This window comes from Bos grunniens, chromosome 2 (assembly GCF_055505025.1).
Source record: "Bos grunniens cultivar Pamir isolate PY7600 chromosome 2, Bosgru_T2T1.0, whole genome shotgun sequence".
Lineage (NCBI taxonomy): Eukaryota > Metazoa > Chordata > Mammalia > Artiodactyla > Bovidae > Bos > Bos grunniens.
This window is the reverse complement of record NC_141166.1, coordinates 74,117,093-74,137,159: the sequence shown is the minus strand read 5'-3', so window position 1 is coordinate 74,137,159 and position 20,067 is coordinate 74,117,093. Positions and strand designations below refer to the sequence as shown.

At 42.8% G+C, this 20,067-nt stretch overlaps 1 protein-coding gene across 6 annotated transcripts in view; it reads left to right on the top strand.

The window, feature by feature from the left end:
- Positions 1-20,067, top strand: part of TMEM163 (transmembrane protein 163) — a 272,668-nt gene that overhangs the window by 155,510 nt on the left and 97,091 nt on the right. For all 6 annotated transcript variants that reach the window (XR_015151607.1, XM_086367823.1, XM_086367834.1 and 3 more), the window contains exon 3: positions 19,427-19,470. Coding sequence is in view for 5 of the 6 variants with exons in the window: in XM_086367823.1 (XP_086223949.1) it covers positions 19,427-19,470 (44 nt within the window). In the remaining variant the exon portion in view is untranslated. The remainder of the gene's footprint in view (positions 1-19,426; positions 19,471-20,067) is intronic.

The window sequence follows — 20,067 nt, the reverse complement described above, 5'->3', positions numbered from 1 at the left end:
GAGCTATCAGGGAAGCCCAAACCGTAGCCTAGTTGGTTAGAAAATATATACCAGTGAGAAAGGATCACTGCGAAGTGAGTTAACTAGGCAAGACCATTTCAGCCATCATCCTGTTAGCTGTGTGTTTTACATGGTGCATCCTTCTTGTTGTTGAATTGGATATAGTTGGATTCTTAAGACTGAGGCTGTTTATAATTTGAGGGGAGCTTATTGTTTATAGAAATCCTCCTGAGAATCGGTTCCTAATTTATCTTTGAAGTGAAGCCAGCACGAGTAGGGGAGTCTTGTTTATTATTGTGTCCTGATTGAAAAAGACGTTCATGTGTTGTAGCTGTCAAGATTGTTCCAGTTACAAGCAGAAGAGATCCCTCATTAATTTAAGCAAAGTAATTGAGAACACATTACCGAGTGCTGTTCGCTGGATCCGTGCCCTCACGTGATGATGTTAGAATTCTGTTGCACTCTCTCCTCCTGCCTCTTTCATCCTCTCTTCTCTCTCCTTTCTTCTGTGTCAGCCTCTTCTCAAGCCGACTCTCCAATATATGGTGGCCTTGAATTATCCCCAGAGTCAGAGCCATTTTAGTAGCAATTACCCTCAATGGGAAGGGGCAGATGTCCTCAAAAGAAAAGATTTATTTCACCTGTGCAAGGAGCAGAGTGAGCAAAAATAACTGTCTTATATAAGTGGATCCCATATGACAGTTCCATGGTGTCCACAAAATTGAGTCTTATGGGGCCCCTTGGTTGGTGGCATCTTTAAGGACCATCACTGAATATGGGAATAAAATATGACTATTTTCCCTGATGGGTAATAAATGTATTAGAGGCTTGATATGGGCCAGGGGCTGGGCATTGTCTAGAATACCAGTCCCACCTACAAAGTTCCATCCCCTTATTATTACGCAAAGGAAACCTTCCTTTACATGTGTTTTTCAAGTGTTCTTTGTATTAATTAACTCTTTACAGCTAAATTTTGACAGAACCCTAATTCTTTTTTTTAATTTATTTTTAATTGGAAGATAATCACTTTACAATGTTCTGCTGGTTTCTGTCATACAACAGCATGAATTAGCGATTAAGTATACATATATCCCTTCCCTCTTGAACCTCCCCTTTACCCCATCCCACCCCTCTAGGTTGTCACAGAGCACCAGGTTGAGCTCCCTGTGTTAGACAGCACCTTCCCATTAGCTACTTTACATATGGTAATATGTATGTTTCAATGCTGCTCTTGCAATTTGTCCCATCCTCTCTTTCCCCCATGTGTCCACAAGTCTGTACTCTATGTTTGCATCTCTATGCCTGCCCTACAAATAGGTTTATCAGTACCAGTTTTCTAGATTCTGTATGTATGTGTTAATATACAAAACTTGTTTTTCTCTGACTTACTTCACTCTATATAGGGTCTAGATTCATCCACCTCATTAGAACTGACTCATGCATTTCTTTTTATGATTGAGTAATATTTCACTGTATATATGTATATATATACACACACACACACACACACACACCCCTCAGATTCTTTATCCATTCATTTATTGATGGATATCTAGGTTGTTTCCATGTCCTAGCTACTCTAAATAGGGCTGCTATGAGCATTGGGGTACATGTATCTTTTTCAGTTATGGTTTTATTAGGGTATAATGCCTAGTAGTGGGATTGCTGGGTCATATGATATTTTTATTTCTAGTTTTTTAAGGAATCTCCATACTATTCTCCATAGTGGCTGTATCAATTTACATTCCAGCAACAATGCAAGAGGGTTCCTGAACCCCTATTCTTAATAATAGCCAAAAAGGAAGTTGCTCTGCTTAAAATGAGGTAGGAGTGGGCTGGAAGATCTGTATTATCCCTAAAGGTTGTAAACCTAGAGAGCCTAAGGAATTCATTTTGAAAAGCCCTGAGGTAGATGGGCCAGCCACAGTTAAGAGTTTGAAACTATTTCATTCTCTATCCTGATACATAGTTATGAGTTATTTATCAGCACTGAATGGAAATAAAGCTGGTTCTATCAGAAGAAATATTGTCATAGGATCAAGAAAAAACCATGATTCCTCAGTTTTAGTTTCTTCTGGGGAAATCAGCACTGATCCATCTTTGATTCATAACTCAGTATCACTGGGAGATTGTCCTGGTTCATATAAAATGCCAAAAACACACCTCTCTAGCTGTAAAATCCAAGCAGTGCTCACTGCAGGCTGTTTGTCTCAGGGTAACTATGAGTCTTTGGCTTAGTGACATTCATGGAGTGTCTATATTTCACATTCAAGGGTTGTATCATCCATGTTTTTTCTTGCGACTGAGCCTAGGCTTCTCCTGTGAAGTTGTATTGATCGTGCGATGGGTCTGCTGATGTCTTTTTTTTTTTTTTGCTGTTGTACTCTCTCCACTTTAGAATGCTCATGGGGCACATGTACAGCTGATGCATTTGTTGACTTAGAGACCAAACTCAAGATTTCTTTATTCTTGTTTCTACCTTTTCATAGGCTATGACTGCTCATGCTCAAGGTTAATGAAAGCTGACGATACTTTACTGAAACATAATAGACCTGGCTGACCCCCAAATATAACAGTTAACACAAAATTTCAAATACAGTAAAGTGAATCCTGTTTGTTGAGTAAATTGCCTTATTCTAGTATAAATCTTATTTGAATTTCGTTTTACTATTTTAAGTAATAAGAATGCTGCTGCTAAGTCACTTCAGTAGTGTCCGACTCTGTGCGACCCTATAGACGGCACCCCACCAGGCTCCTCCGTCCCTGGGATTCTCTAGGCAAGAACACTGGAGTGGGTTGCCATTTCCCTCTCCAATGCATGCAAGTGAAAAGTGAAAGTGAAGTCGCTCAGTCATGTCTGACTTTTAGCGACCCCATGGACTGCAGCCCACCAGGCTCCTCCGTCCATGGGATTTTCCAGGCAAGAGTACTACTAAGCTCATGCAATTAACTACTTCGGATGTAATGATGGATTTTAAATAAGAGAATATATGTGTTTTTTGTAGTTTTTTTAATTAAAAAACATTTAACTTTTGTTGAAGTATAGCTGATTACAGTGTTTTATTAATTTCTGTTGTATAGCAAAGTGATTCAGTTATACGTATATTTATAGATATTTCCACATTCTTTTCCGTTATGGTTTGTCACAGGATATTGAACACAGTTCCGTGTGCTATACAGTAAGACCTTGTTTGTCCCTGAAAGTTTTCAGCCCTTAACAGAGGGGGCAGTGTAGCCAAGTGGAGTCCTAACCTATTTAGCTACTGCAGAATATATTCTCTGACCTTTGTGTCTAGGACACAAAGTGAGTGTCCGGGACAGTTGTATGGTTGAGGATGTTTGTATTTATTGCTCCTTCTCTTGATTCTCCATCAGCATCATCCCCAACGAGGAAGGCAATGCTTTGTTGCAATGGAGAAAAGACGCTCTCTTGGAGCCATTAATTTTGGGCAGTCTCTGACCTGTATTTTTATTTTGTTGCTGTTGTTGCTGTTCAGTTGCTCAGTCGTGTCCAACTCTTTGTGACCCCATGGGCTGCAGCATGCCAGGCTTACCTGTTCTTCACTATCTGCTGGAGTTTGCTCAAACTCATGTCCATTGAGTTGGTGATGCTACCCAACCATCTTATCCACTGTCACCCTGTGCTCCTGCCCTCAATCTTTCCCAGCATCAGGGTCTTTCCCAATGAGTCATCTCTTCGCCTCAGGTGGCCAAAGTATTGGAGCTTTAGCTTCAGCATCAGTCCTTCCAATTATTCAGGTTGATTTCATTTAGGGTTGACTGGTTGGATCTCCTTGCAGTCCAAGGGACTCTCAAGAGTCTTCTCGAACACCACAGTTCAAAAGCATCTTTGGTGCTCAGCTTTCTTTATGGTCCAACTCTCGCATCCATACACAACTGTTGGAAAAACCATAGCTTTGACTATATGGACCTTTGTCAGCAAAGTGATGTCTCTGCTTTTTAATACACCATCTAGGTTTGTCATTGACTTTCTGGATGTTGACAAATAGTAGGTCCAAGTGATTATTTTTTATTTTTTTTTGTTTGCACCATGCAGTCTGCAGGATAGTTCCTCAACCAGGGATGGAGCCCTGGCCCTTGGCAGTGAAAGCACAGATCCTAATCATTGGACCACCACAGAATTCCCGACATGATTTTTAACTGGAGAGTAGGCCCAGGTGGTCTAAAAAGCTTGGGGCTGGTGCACTGAGACGACTCAGAGGGATGGTACGGGGAGGGAGGAGGGAGGGGGGTTTGGGATGGGGAACACATGTATACCTGTGGCGGATTCATGTTGATGTATGCCAATACAATATTGTAAAATTATTAACTTCCAATTAAAATAAACAAATTTATATTTGAAAATAAATAAAAAGTCAAAGCCTAGCAACTATAATCTCCATCTGCAGAGAAGCCTTTTTGGCCAAATCCAGTTTAAGTGTATGATGGCACATAACTGTAGTAACTGATCTGCAGTGACCATATCAAAAGTGGTTAGGTTTCTTTCTTTGGTTTTGGTGAATGAACCTTGGAAATACATGTGGGTACATTAAGTATAAGTACAGAGCAAGAAGCCAAAAGGATGTACAGTGGAATGAGAGCATCCTTTCAACTTCACGTTTGCAGTACCCTTCTGAGGTCATCATCATCTGCAGTTTGTTGTGTAACTTCTCTGAAATTTTATCCATTTACGTATGCATTTATTTCTGTACATTCCATCTATTACTTTGTGTTATTGACTCACTACATTTTGCAGCATTATGAACTTTTTTCAAAGAGCTTAATGAAAACATCTCATAGAATGAATGTGTGATAATTTACTAAATTACTCCCTTTGAAATTGATATCTAAGTGGTTAATGGTTTGCTGTTTTACATGTATAATAAATACTCTTGTATGTATGCTTTCGGGAATTGTGGCAGTTCAAGTATAGAGTATATTTTTCACAGTATAACTGCTGGGTTCAATGTATGTGTAGATTACATTTTGCTAAACATTTCCAAGTTTTCCCACTGAAGAGATTTTCCCATGATATTGAATGAGAGGATTTGTATCTCATGCCCTCACCAACACTCGACTCTTAAAACATCCTTTTATTTTTGCCCTTCTAATAGGTGAAATAGAACTGATGTTTTCTTGTATTCAGTATGTTTGTCTTATGTTTATTGGCTGTTTTAGATTCATTTTTCTGAAGCTGCTTGTTCATGTCCTTTCTTCACTTATCTCAAACTTTTTAAAAAATAATTTTTATTGGAGTATAGATGCTTTACAATGTTGTGTTATTTTAGTTTCTGCTGTACAGCAAATAGAACCAGTTATACATATACCTACTCTTTTAGAGTCTATTCCCATATAGGCCATTACAGAGTATTGAGTGGAATTTCCTATGCTATACAGTAGGTGCTTATTAGTTATCTATTTCATACATAGTAGTATGTATATGTCGATCACAACCTCCCATTGTATCTCGCCTTTTCCCCTTCAGTAGCCATAAGTTTGTTTTCTACATTTGTGGCTCAATTTCTGTTTTGGAAATAGGTTCATTTGTACCATGATTTTTTTTTTTAAAGGTTCCACATATAAGCGATGTCATAAGATATTTGTCTTTCTCTGTCAGACTTACTTCACTTAGTCTAACAATCTCTCTAGGTCCATCCATAATGCTGCAAATGGCATTATTTTATTATTTTTTATGGCTGAGTAATATTCCATTATAAATGTACCACATCTTCTTTATCTATTCCTTGGACTTTAAAAAAAATGCTGATTTATAAGTATTCTTATGAAATATTGAAGTATAATAGATATACATTAGAGTGTCCTGATCAAAATTATACATTTTAAATCTTCATGAAATGAACGCATCTGTGTAGCCACCACTCACACTCACTCATCTTTTCACCTGAGAATCCCTTCTGCCCTCTCCCAGTCATTGCTCCCTGTCCCAGAGGTAACCACTATCGTGAATTCTACCACCATACATTGCTTTGTCTGTCTTCAGAGTTATGCAAACAGAATCACAAATAGATTACCTGTCTAGTGAATGCTTTGTGTTCTTTTGCACCTTATCATTATTTGTTGAGACTCATACATGTAATTGTGAGGAGCTGTAATTTGTTTATTGTCACTGTTGTGTGGTGTTCCAGTGGATAAATATACAGTACCAGCCTCTTACCCACTCTACTGTTGAATATTTGGGTTGTTCACAGTTTTGACAATTAGGAACACTGCTACTGTCAACATTTGGTAAGCATCTTTTGGTATCCGTATGTGTGCATTTCTCTTGGATACAGGGGAGTAGAATGACTGGGTCATAGAGCATGACTAGCTTTTATAGATACTGGCAACCAGTTTTCTGAAGTGTGCCAATTTATATTTCTACCAGCAGTTTTTTTTTTTAATGAATTTTTAAAAATATAAATTTATTTATTTTAATCGGAGGGACTACCAGCAGTTTTTAAGAGTTCCAGCTGTATCATATCCTTACTAACATTAGAAATGGTCAGCCTTTTTTTTTTCTTTTGTCGTAGTATCTCTCTGTGGATTTTAATTTTATTTTTCCGGGTGACTAACGAAGTTGAGCATATTTTCAAATGTTTATTGTTCACATATCCATCATCTTTCATGAGGAGCTTGCTTAAGTCTTTTGCCCATTTTCCTAGTGGGTTGTTTTTCTCTTTCTTATTCATTTGTTAGACTTAACATATTCTGGATTCAAATCTGCTAGTAGTTATCAGTCTTATAAATATCTTCTACCCTGTGGCTGACAGTTTTGCTCATTTAATAAGGTCTTTTCATGTAGTTTAATTTAATCTTTCCCTTTATGATGAGTATATTTAACTCCTATTTAAGAAATTGTTTATTGCCCACAAGATTATGAAAATATCCTCCCATATTATATTTCAGATATCTCCTATGTTATCATTTACTTAGCGTATTTATATCTATAGCTCATCTACAATTGTGTTTGGTGTATGGTGTGAGGTAGGGTCAATGGCCCAGTACCGTTTATTGAAAAGACCTTTCTTTCCTCCACTGTACCTTAGGATTGTCACCCTATATGTGTGGATCTTTTTCATTCCATGATCTTTTTGTTTATCCGTGTGTCAGTGCTATTCTGTATTAATTACTATAGCTTTGAACTAAATTTTGATATCTGGTAGTGACTGTCTTCTATGTTATTCAGTACCATCTGACTATTCATGACTCTTTGCTTTCTACTTAAACTTTAGAATCAGTTTATTAATTCTCATTAAAAAACTGCTAGAATTTTGATTGCTAATAGTAACTCTTCTAATCCACTAACATGGTATGTCCCTCTGTGGTGTGCTTACTCTAATTTCTCTCAGCAATGTCTTATTATTTTTCTTGGTAGAGCTCTTAAGCATTTTTTATGTTTCCCCTCTAGATATTTGATTTTTATGCTGTATCTTTAAAAATTGTATCTATTTATGATCTGGTATAGAAATAACTGGTATTTGTGCATTGACTTAATGTCTGGTGGCCTTGCTAAATTAACTTCTCATTTCCCTTTGGTTCCCTGGTTCTGTCTGCCAGTTTGCCATACACCCCTGTCCTAATATCTGGGGATGTTTGCAGAGCTGCGTGCAGCTTTGAGTACCTTTTCTCTGTACATCTTCCATCCAGTCTCAGTTGTAGGGAGCATCTTCCTGCTTTGTGAGCAAGAGAAGACTGCCTGGCTGACAGTGGGACCTCTGCTCCTTTCCCTGCATAAGATTTGATTGAGGTATATTATCAGCTCTTAGCACATTCCTTCTATATTCCTATAATGTAAGTTTTAATGTATTTGATAGATACATTGAATTTGCTCTTTAAATTTGGGCTTTGGGTTGGTCATTTCTTAGTGTTTCTGGTCATTATATTCTTTCTCTAGTTTTTCTTGCTTCGTGTTGCTTTGGTAGGTTTTATAGAGGACAGTGATAGGGAAGGAGAGGAGAAAAGTCCCCTTTCTACCTTGTTTAACTTTTATTCTCTGAGTGATAATGTTAATGGTTCTCTAATGACTTTGATTCAGCTCAATTAAATACATATTTTTCAGCATCATTTTTTTAAAGCCAAGTCTTTAAAGTCTTATTCAGTGTATTCTTCTTCCCCACAATATGTTGTTTTTTTAAAAAAAGTTCCATTAATAGTTGTTTTTACCAAAGAAGTCCAATGTGTGGTGTGGTGTCATAGGTGTTGGACTAAGGGGCATCTTAAGTCATCTGTCAAGGCTGGACTTGGGTGGCAAGATCTATCCCCTTGCCAGCTCTCATTGCCATGGCATTAGCTTCTGATTAATCCTTGCGTGTTAAATAAAAAGCCAGATATTATTATTAGGTTTAGAGATTTCACAAGCATTTATTGCTCAGTAAGCATTTATTAAGCAGCCAGTATGGGCCGGTGCTTTCACAGACCCTGGGGATAGAAAGTTGAATACTATGGAATGAGCCTGACTTCAGGTTTTCACAGGCTGGTTGGAGAAGACACCAGGATTTCTTCTGCATGGTGAAAGGTGAGGGCAGCAGGGACAGGGGCTTTGGGTGCCAGAGGAGAGATGCTAAGCCAGCTAAGAAATAATGGTTTGAGAATGAGCAGTCAAGCTTCAAATTTCTAGCAACCACACTCAAACAGGTCCTTCCCAGGTGGCGATAGTGGTAAAGAATCCACCTGCCAGGACATGCAAGAGACACAGGTTCGATTCCTGGGTAGGGAAGATCCCCTGGAGTAGGAATGGCAACCCACACCAGTATGCTTGCCTGGAGAATCCCGTGGACAGAAGAGCCTGGCAGGCTATGGTCCATGGGATTGCAGAGTCGGTCATGACTGAGCAGAGCAGACATTCAAACAGTAGTCTAGAGACAAAAAAATGTCAGGATTCTGTTTTATAAAACTCTCCCACCTCTGTTTTCTGTGCAGTGAATGCTTTATTTATGAGGCAAAAGTAGCAGCGTTCTGTCATGAAGGGATAGTTAGGACTTTTAGGAGGCACATTTTATCAAATCACTGGGCAAGTCATGGCTGTATCCCCAGCTCATCACAGCAGTGAATGGCACATAGTACATGCTCAATAAGTATTTGTTTATTGAATAAAGGAAGATTGAGGAGCTCAGGCTGCTCTGGTTGTTCTGGAGAGGGTTGCAGGTTAGGGTCTGAGTTTCATCTGAGGACAGGCAATAGAGTTGTGCTAGCATCCCAATAACCAAAGCACAGGGGGCGGGAGTAAAATCATATGTAAGGGGGATTGTTAGAAACACGCAGATGATGTTTCCCAAGAACCCAGCTCCTCCCCTTAGTTCTGGCCAGTGAGAACTTTGGAATGAATGTAGCAACCAGTGAGGATTGATGGGTTACTCCACTGACAGCAGTCTGTAAGTGATCATCAGAGGTGGGTAATTGTGTTTCCAATTGCTCTTCTGCCTGTTTATTCCTGGTTTGTAGAAGAAGCAAGGAGAAGGCTATGGCACCCCACTCCAGTACTCTTGCCTGGAAAATCCCATGGATGGAGGAGTCTGGTAGGCTGTTGTCCATGGGGTTGCTAAGAGTCGAACACGACTGAGTGACTTCACTTTCACTTTTCACTTCCATGCATTGGAGAAGGAAATGGCAACCCACTCCAGTATTCTTGCCTGGAGAATCCCAGGGACAGGGGAGCCTGGTGGGCTGCCATCTATGGGGTTGCACAGAGTTGGACACGACTGAAGCGACTAGGCGGCAGCGGCAGCAGCAGAAGCAAAGTGAAAGTGTGCTGCTGAAGAAACTCTAGCTTGAAAAACTGGGCTCTGGGCTTTTCATCCCTGAGCTAGTGCTTCTTGTGCCTAGAACCCCTGAGAACCTCTCAAAACCTGGTTTCTCCCTATTAAGTTGCAGTTGTCCCATTCACATTCTAGGAAGACTCATTCCCACTCTGGGATGGGGTGAGTGCCTTTCATGTTACACTCAATGAAGCAGAGAGAATGACCATCTGCTGTGTGTTGGAAGGAGCTAGATGCCCTGGTCCAGGGTGGAGACTCTCCCTGGGTTGTTTTCATTCTGACTTCATTTGAATATGCGTGTACTCTTTATTAGGACTCCCCTGGTGGCTCGGACGGTAAAGTGTCTGTCTACAAGGCAGGAGACCTTGTTCAATCCCTGGGTTGGGAATATCCCCTGGAGAAGGAAATGGCAATCCACTCCAGTACTATTTCTGTCTGGCTCTTGACTTTCCGAGTTCAAGACTATTCTGGCTCTTCCCATAGTCCTAGAGTTTTGCTCCTTCTAGATGCTCCAAATTCTCCTTCAGGGAATGGGCCTTACAGAGGCTGCTTTCTCTGTGACACCCAGCAGAGTGCAGGTTGCCACTCCTGTTTGCTAGGGAATGGCTGCTTGGTTACCCATCGAGGCCTCTCTGCATGTGGAATCCTAGTCCTGTCTGCTGTCTCCCTGAAGACTATTCACTGCAAGTTGGAGCTAAGGGGAAGGTGTTATTTCAATCAACTAATCAACCTGAGTGTTTCCATGTGTTCAGGCAGTGATTTAGGTATGTGAGAGACACCAAGGAACAAAAACGAAAAGCTTACACTTTGTGGTGCTTACATTCTTGTGGGTGAAGGGGACAAATGGTATACAGTATTCATAGATTAGTCAATGGGATGGTGTGGTAGATGTATGTGCTCTGGATAAAGGAGAACCCTGCTGCTGCTAAGTTGCTTCAGTCGTGTCCGACTCTGTGCAACCCCATGGACTGCAGCCCACCAGGCTCCACCGTCCCTGGGATTCTCCAGGCAAGAACACTGGAGTGGGTTGCCATTTCCTTCTCCAATGCAGGAAAGTGAAAAGGGAAAGGGAAGTCGCTCAGTCGTGTCCGACTCTTTGCGACTTCATTGACTGCAGCCCACCGGGCTCCTCCATCCATGGGATTTTCCAGGCAAGAGTGCTGGAGTGGGGTGCCATTGCCTTCTCCAAAGGAACCCTAGAGCCTGGTAAAGGGAAGGTTGCACTATTAAGTAGGGAAGTCAGGACAGGCCTACAAATTGAGCTTTGAGCAGAGACCTGAAGGCAATGAGGGACTGCACCAGTTGGATTCTGGGGTAAGAATGCTCTGGATGGAAGTACTAGCTAGAACCCAGGCTTGCAGGAGTGTGCCTGGCTCAGGGGAGGTCAGTGAGCAGGTGCAGCTATAAGGGGAGGAGGTCAGCGCATGGGGCCTCATCCATCATAAGGACCTAGGCCTTTCCTGGGCATGGGGCAGGTAGAACCACTCTGGCTGCATGTTGAGAATGGGCTGGGGCAGAGGTGCAGGCAGGGGGACAGTTAGGAGGATGTGGGAAGTCCAGGCAAGACACTTTGGGATTTTCCTCCTGTTATAAACCTGAATGCAAGTGCATCTTTTACAGCAAAGCTGCCCAGGTCACCATAAATGACATTCCCTGCCCCAGAGCAGTAGCTCAAGAGCAATGATTTCTAACATCTTCATACACATTCTTGCTGTGGGGTCACACAGGTTATTGTGTGATGGGATTGGGGAAGGAACTTTATGGCTACTTTCTGTACATGACTGCCTGTCTCTTGGTGATGTGGAAGAAAGAGAGAAACCTTCATAATCATCTCTGAGGTCTTGGCAAGGACTCTCTGCAGATAGGCAGATCCCTGGACAGTGGGTGGTCAGTGCCCATGGCCTGACGGGGCTAATGAAAGCTTCTCAGATTCCAGGGAAGGTGAAGCTCTCAAAGAATGGTGTAGGCTTTGAGAACTGACCCATGATACAGCTTTCTGTAATTTGCCAGGAGCCACTCCCCTGACACTGGAAATGTCAGATGCTAGTGTTCGTGAAGCCCATGTGAATATTTAGCAGGCATTTTGCTGGGTATTGCAGACATGGGGATGACACTGCTATCTCTTCCCTTAAGCTGCTCAGGGCTATACCCTCAAGCCTGCCTGGTCAGCTACATACCCAGAGAGGCCAGTTGAGCGAGGCCCGCCAGGTCCAATGCTGTAGGAAAGACAGCTGCCCAAGAACATGTCCTGTCCAAACACAGCACTGGCTCTGCTGAAAGGGACTGCCCAGCACCAGCAGATCTCGGGTTTTCGAGACAAGCCAAAAATTCAGGTGGTTTTTTCCATTCCTTCCTTCCTTTCCTCCCTCCCTCCCTTTTCTTTTCCTAATTTGTGAAGTCTCTCAATTAAAAATGTTCGTATTTCTGATACTTGAATCATACTATATGGGTCGAACAAAGACTTCTAAGTTTCATCCTCAGGTGGCCCTCTTGCAGATTCTGGTCTAGACAAAGTACAAAGTTGTTACTGTGCTGCCACTGAAGATGAGTAGCTGAACAGGTTCAACAGCCTTGTTGATTTGTTTTTCTAAGCTCGTTCCCTCTGTCCCTTCAGTGATGACTGAATTCAACATCCTGTCACTCATTTGTGGTAGTACGTTACATTCTTGTTTGAGTGGGAGGGAGCGTCTGAAAGCTGTCGGAGGTTCTGTTGAAGTGAGTCAGAACATCAGTCAATTTTGTCTCCTCCTGCTGCCTAGATTGTAGCCAGTATGATGAAATTGGATGATGGAAAGATGGGTTCACAAGTCGAGTTAGTTCCATGGCTGTGGGTGAGGTGGTTGCTAGGCATCTGAGTGACAGAGGTGGTCTAATTAAAGTGGGATTGATTTATTAATGGAGCTTTACTGGGTACATAATTTAGCAACTCAGAGGTGTTATGGGGCCTGGGGTATTACTAAAAGAGTGCTAAGACTCAAGACAATTATTGCCTGGCTTTGGTGAGAATGACAGATGGGTCCTCATTGTTGGTTAAATTTTGTCTGCAGTTGAAATGGCCTTCTTTGTTTCATCCTTGAGGGGCTCCAGGCCTTGACCCTCAGTTGCCTCGCTGGCTCTCTCACCTCCCTGTGCATTTCCAAGGCACTTTGCTCCTCCCGAAGCCTCTCTGGGAGCCCACTGCTCCTGCTGCTTACTCAGCTGCGTGATTTGCATGTGGTTTGGCCCTGACAATGGGTTGCCTAGGTCTGATCCATTTTCCAGCTGTCCCTCTGTTTGAATTGGAGTTTCCAGCTGAAGTGATTTCTGGCCGGAGTGGGATTTATTTAAAGAAGGTCTGGTCTTTAACTAGACCTGTATAAATATTTATTTAGGACTTCTGTTGCATGTGTGCTTCTGGGGGTGTAGCTCTTATCACCCCTGTGACATGTCAATGAAGGAAGAGTGTAAGACACACAAAAACTAGGGAGGCTGGAGGTCCCTTAGGGGGGAAGTGACATTTTGCTTGTGTCCCTGGCCTGTCTGCCCCCACTGTGGTTCTGAGAACTCTTTGGAGGCATTTCCAGGCTTTTCATGTAGGTGATTTGGCCTTGGGAAATGGGTTTCAGAAACAGAGGCATAATGAAGACATGTATGGTAGCTTGTATTCCTCCTAACTGGAAGCTAATGTGTGCTCATGAGCTCACAATGCTGCCTGCTCCCTGGTGTGCATCATAAATATGATTTCTGCTGCATTGTTACAAGTTGGGTAACTTTTCCCTCAAATAAAATGTATTTCTTTTTCTAGTTTGAATGGATGTATAGGCTGGTTGTGGAAAATATAGGCAGTACAAAGAAGCAGAAAGAAATCTACTCAAATATTCCAACCCACCAAAGATTAACTGCTGTTATCATTTGATGGATTTTTTAAATAAAAGTTGTTTTCAGTTCTATTTTAGAGCATAAATGTCCAGTATCACATACATCATTTTGTTGTTTACCTTTTCTACCTATTCCCAAACAATAAGGAGATCTATTATCTCATGTAGCTCCCCTCTTACTCCCTTTTGTCTCAGACCAAATGGCCTCGTACATTGCAGGTACTCCACCTCAGGGCCTTTGCACTGACTCTTCCCATTATCTGGACATTTCTTCGTCTAGGTGACTGTGTGACTCACTCCCTCACCTCCTCCAGATCTTTGTTCAAATCTCACCTTCTTGGTGAAGCCCCTTCTGACCTCTCCATTCGGTTTGCAGCTATACCAGCCAGGGGGCTTCCTTAGTGGCTTGGACGGTAAAGAATCTACCTACAATGCAGGAGACCCGGATTCGATTCCTGGGTCGGGGACATCCCCTGGAGAAGGGAATGGCAACCCACTCTAGTATTCTTGCCTGGAGAATTCCATGGACAGAGGAGCCTGGTGGGCTACAGTCCATGGGGTTGCAAAGAGTTGGCCATGACTGAGTGACTAACACTTTCACTTTTCAGCCAGAACTGCTCCTGACCTGGACCCATTCCTTTCCCATGACACCAGTACTGATGGCACTCAATACATCAGCTATTATTATCAATATTATTATTTTTTCTAGTATGCTAAAATAAGCATTAGCCAGCAGTACACTTGCTAAACATTTTTGAACAACTATATATGTAGCTTATTCTTTAAATGGATCATTCTTTAATCACTACCCTACTGCTGGATATTTAAATTGTGTCCAGTGTTTTGTTAGTATAAATCATGCAAATGTGCTATGAACCTTTTGGTAGAAGGTGTTTGTCCATTTCTTAGGCATTAAAAGAGATTTTTGGAAAAGGGATGATTTGGGTCAAGATGTATTATATCCAGTGATACAAACTCAACTCAGACTGGCAGAGGTAAATTAAAGGAAATTATTGGTTTATGTATTTGAAAAACAGGCAGGGCTGATTCCAGATGTTCAGTCCATGTCACCTGGCTTTGGTTCATTATCTTCATATCCGAGTTCCTCTGTGTTGGCCTCATTCTAAGTTGGCCTTCATCATTGAGGGCAAAATTGCTACTGGCAGCTGCTGTTCTCGTGCTGCCAGCTCTGGGTCCCCTCTTAGATAGAGAGACATCCTCTTCCAGGATTTTCAGCAGAATCTCAGGACAGGTTCTCACTGGCTCAAATTGAATTGTGCCATCTCTGAATCATTAACTTTGGCCATGGGACAGGGATAGGCTAGAGTGGGGGTCATGATGACATCCCACCCAAACCCCAGAGTCTGAGGGTAGGTGACCTCCTGTTTCCCAGAGGAGACTCAGGGCCCTTCTGCCCAAATGGGGAATGGCTGCTAGGCAGGCCCCAAGCTATAGATCTTCATTTGACTTAGGAACATCCTAAGGACTCTTGAGTCTTCATATATATATATATAAACAAGATAGCAGGGAAAGTCAGAGGAGCCCCGTTGCTATGCATTTCTGGGTGTGGAGAAGGAAATGGCAACCCACTCCAGTACTCTTGCCTGGAAAATCCCATGGACGCAGGAGCCTGGTAGGCTGCAGTCCATGGGGTCGCTAAGGGTCGGACACAACTGAAGCGACTTCACTTTCACTTTTCACTTTCATGCATTGGAGAAGGAAATGGCAGCCCACTCCAGTGTTCTTGCCTGGAGAATCCCAGGGACGGGGGACCCTGGTGGGCTGCCGTCTATGGGGTCGCACAGAGTCGGACACGACTGAAGCAACTTAGCAGCAGTAGCAGCAGCAAGGTCAGCCTAATCAGATAGCCGCCTGCTTTCACTCTCATCATGGGGGAGTGAGAGATGGGGAGTAGTGTAGGTCTCAGCTCCTAGGGGAATGAGACTCGGTGGCCTGTAGGTAGTACTGCCTCCCTGAGTGCATGGTTCAGTGATGAATGTTAGAGACAGTCTCTGAATGTGAGGAGCAGAAACGTTGCTGAAAATTTCCCCAATTTTCCCACTGGTACTAGTAGTATCCAGATGAATTTGGAGGCTGCTAACAGTTGGAATGTGTAGCCAAGATTCATCGTCTATACATTTTTGTATCAAATTGAAATGTGGAGACAGGTTTGGGGTGAAGTAGAAAAGAATAGCTTTGTTGCTTTGCCAGGTGAAGGGGGATACAGCCAGCTAATGCCCTCAAAACTGTCTATTCCAACCTGGAGCGGGTAGTGAGTTTTATTGCAGTGGTTCAAAGAGGAAGGTGTGATCAGCTCATAGACATTCTGTGATTGGTTGGTGGTGAGGTAATAGGGAGCATCATCAACCTTCTGGTCCTACTGGTCTGGGCTGTGAGTGCTTGTGGACAGCATACAGTTAACTTCTCCCACCTCATGGGAGTTTCAGTATATACAAAACTGCTAACAGATCCCTGGAATAGGAAATGGCAACCCGCTCCAGAATTCTTGCCTGGGAAATCCCATGAACAGAGGAGCCTGAAGGGCTACAGTCCATGGAGTCGCTAAGATACTGCTATGTATATATCCCTCGAGAGGGAACCAGGATCCTGTTGTAAGTCTGCACTATTGTTTGTTGGCTGCTCCTCCCTTGTCTCTACATCCCTTCCCTTCCTTTATTAGAATCTGCTGTTTGGAGCTCAGGGAAGGCCTTGGAGGCTGAATGAAGCCTGTTTCCTGCAAACAAGAAAACGAGTGACGCAGAAAGGCTTTTGCATGCAGGGCCCTGCTTAGTTTCAGGTGCTCTATTCAGGAGCAGCTTCAGTATTAAACAGCCTCACACCACGTGCTGAGAGCCACAGAGACTTCATTACCTTCAGCCGGACCTCTGCGTCAACCACGGACAGCCTTCCTAGGAGAGCATTGCCCTTGCAATGGGGTTGGATCTTGCCAGCTTGCAGCGTAATGGCCTGAGGTCAAAAGGGCCTTTTCCTCTTTGTTGTCCAGCATTGAGTCTAGCACCTGCATGAAAGGCACCGCTGGACTTTTGATGGATCTTTGCTGGCTTCCCAGCTCCCTTCAGCCATGTACATGTGGGCTGCAGGGCCACCTGCCCTGTAATCTCTGCCTTGGTGGGTCATTCTGGCCCAGGACTTCTTCAAATGGAATTCGTTCTGAGTGTGAGGGAGGCTGAAAATGCCAAGATGAAAACCCCACAGTTGGCTCTCTTTCTGTGGGAGCAGGGGCTGTCTAAACTAGTCCCACCTTTAAGGCCCTTCTTATCCCAGAACTAGATATGTCTTGTCCAGTTATGGCTCCCCACACTCCTGCCCCAACCAAAAGTCATTTACTCTTCAAAAACTCCTAAAAAGCTGACTGATCTCTTCCACTGGGTCCTGTGCTAATGATTATTTTCTGTTCTGTCATCTCAAAAGCTTGGGGATTGCTCCCACAGGACAGCTGCCAGAGCTGTAGCCAAGTGGAGGGCCCTTCAGTGCACCCTCAATTCCCCACACAATCTTCAGCCGCTCTCATCTAGAAAATTAGATGGAACCAATTTAGAAGTAAATGGGACATGGGAATGCCTTCCTTCTCTTAAGGACTCTACGTGGTCATGGAGCCCTCCTGCTCCCGTTTTCCTTGATGCATGGGGGTGTAGAACAACATAAAGATTTCACTTGTCCTATCAGTGATTCATCCACTGGGCAGGCTTAAGCCACACAAGCAGAATTTTCCAGTATAGTTCTGAAAGTACATGATATCATGGGCCTTGACTGCCATGGAGTCAGGGAAATCCCACCCTTCAGCGGCTGTCTCCTCTGTTGGATTCTAGAGTCTCTGAGACAAGGTTCCTTGTGTTTCTTAATAAAATCAAGTGGGCGTCAACTTTGAAATCTGTAACTTGTGGAGCCCTATGTCAATGTCACAGGTTTGGAGACCTATAGCAAGGTCACAGGACAAAAATCTCTGGAATTAACCAGGTTCCATAGCAACTGTTGCCATGAGCCTCCTGATGTAAACCTGCCAATTCCTTGACCCCATATTAGGTAAAATACCCACTCTATTTAATCTACCCTGGTAAAGGAATGGCAACCCACTCCAGCATTCTTGCCTAGAAAATTCCACAGACAGAGGAGCCTGTGTTTATACTCCATGCCTGTCTCTCTGCTCCTCAGTCTGTGTAACAAACCATGGCCAACCCTAGCTCTGATGTTTCCAAGTTTCATTTCCAACAGGGTAAATTGACCAACTAGAATCCCAGTCTCAACTATTCGTTTATTTTTTAGTTGGAAACTTTACTAGAACACTTGCCAATCACGTGTCCCAATTATCTATAAAAATCAAGTCAGTAGTTGGTTGCTTATAACATTCAAAGGGGCTTCCCTGGTGGCTCAGTGGTAAAGAATCTGCCTGCCAATGCAGGAGACTCATTCAGTCCCTTGGTTGGGAAGATCCCCTGGGAAAGGAAATGCAACCTACTCTAGTATTCTTGCCTCGGAAATTCCATGGACAGAGAAGCCTGGCGGGCTACAGTCCATGGGGTTGTGAAGAGTTGGAGACGACTGTGACTGAACGACAACAGCAGCATTCAAAAATCCATCAAATTGTTGCTAGGCAAAGAAGATAGGTATATTGACATACTAGATTAGGTCTACTAGGAACTTGGTCAGAGTTGGGAGAAATGAGTTCTTAGTGTATTTATCAGCTACATCCTTTATAACAATAAAATTCTTAGATTCTATTTCTGCTACACAGAGGACTTCCTTATACATAGAAAATTAAACATGTTTGGGTTGCCCTGGGTTGGATGACCCACCCCTGTGGCTGAGGGCAGGAGTACTAAGCCCAATATGGCTGCCTGGGGTCCACGTGGATAAGCAGAGAGCAGCTCTCAGAGAAGGGACATGTGCTGAGTTGAGTGGGAGTCCAGGGGGATGTTGACTTCCATGCTCTGTATCCACGCCTTCCTTACTCCTTGAGTGAGTGCTTGTAACACCTGTGCCTGGAACAATCCACTTCACAGCCTTGCTGACCCTCAGGGTTGGGTTTCATTCTTTATTAGTGAGTGGGCATGTGCTTGTTTAATACGGCTTTTGCCTGGAACCCTGCCTTATTAAGTCAAGTCGAGAACTGTCTTGGAAGCTGCACGTGGTTTTGGCACAGAACAGATCACAGAATCAGAAAAAAAGTGCTACCCAATTGACTTGCCCCCCAAAAGGTAGATTGGTTTTTGAGTATGGATGAAATATGTCTTAATTATAATTGTGGCACCTACTTTTGTAGACATCTCTTGTTTAAGATAATTTATTCTTGTTTTCCTAAACAGTTTTATTGAGGTCCACACTGGATTTTAAGCTCTGGAGGGCAAGAGATTTTTTTCCAACTGTGCTAGCAATGGTGTGTGTATCAGTAAATACCTTATTATGAGAACAGTTCAGATGGTTACAGTTTCACTTTCAAAGTTTAATCTGGTTCCTACCCCTCTATTCCCAGTTGTTAAATTCTCAGCGTCTCAGCAGTCATTTGAGTGACAATCGCTTGAGTGTTTTCATTCGGAAGCTGGCCCTTTGGTGCTTCAGGGTACACTGGGAAGGGAGGTCCTTGCAAGTGAAGTCTGGAATCTTCATATCACTCTTGAATTTTTTTTTTTTTTAATTCTCAGATATGACAAGTACAGTTAATTTTTAATTTCATTCTCATAGAACTTTTCCAGTGATGTTTAAAAGGCCATATCAAATATATGAATACTCTCACAAATGAGAGAAAATATTCACAAGACCTTAAAATATTCTGAATACTATTTTCTTTCTTTTTAGCTGTCTCCGTTATGAGGTACAGCGCCTCTGCTTTTGGGTTTGCAGTAAGTAACCTGAAATGTACTTTTATGAAGTTTTGCACGTTTCTCCCGGGCCCGCAAATCTCACGCTGGGGCCTCTGATTTAAGAGGGTGATTAGCAGATGAGAGAGAGAGCATAACAAACATACCTTTTATGGAAGTCGTTTCTACAAACAATTATAATTTGATAGAAGTAAAGTGCAATGACAGTGTATAATTCTCAACAACAGATCAGGGCCACCATGTTTTCTGCAAATCCTTTAGAGGATTTTTTTTTTTTTTAGGGTTTAGCCCTTTCCCCAGCCCCTTAAGGTTGTAGGTTTGAAAATGGGCACACACTGAAGTGAAGCGTTTGCTGGTGTGGGCAAAGGTGATGTGAGTTAAGATGGGGCTGCCGTCAATAGGATGTCAGTCTTCAGCCAGACTAGGGGTACCCTGGTTTCTGAACCTGCTTCCTGATGGCAGCTGGTTACAGAAGATGGGTCTCAGATACTGAAAACTTGGGTAAAGTCTCCCCACATCTTCAAGAGAACATTAGTGCTTGTAGTTTTCCAGACGAGAAGTGTGTTGGGGTGAGGTGATTCATGCAAAGAAAGCTCATTTCAACAGCTCTCCTGCTTC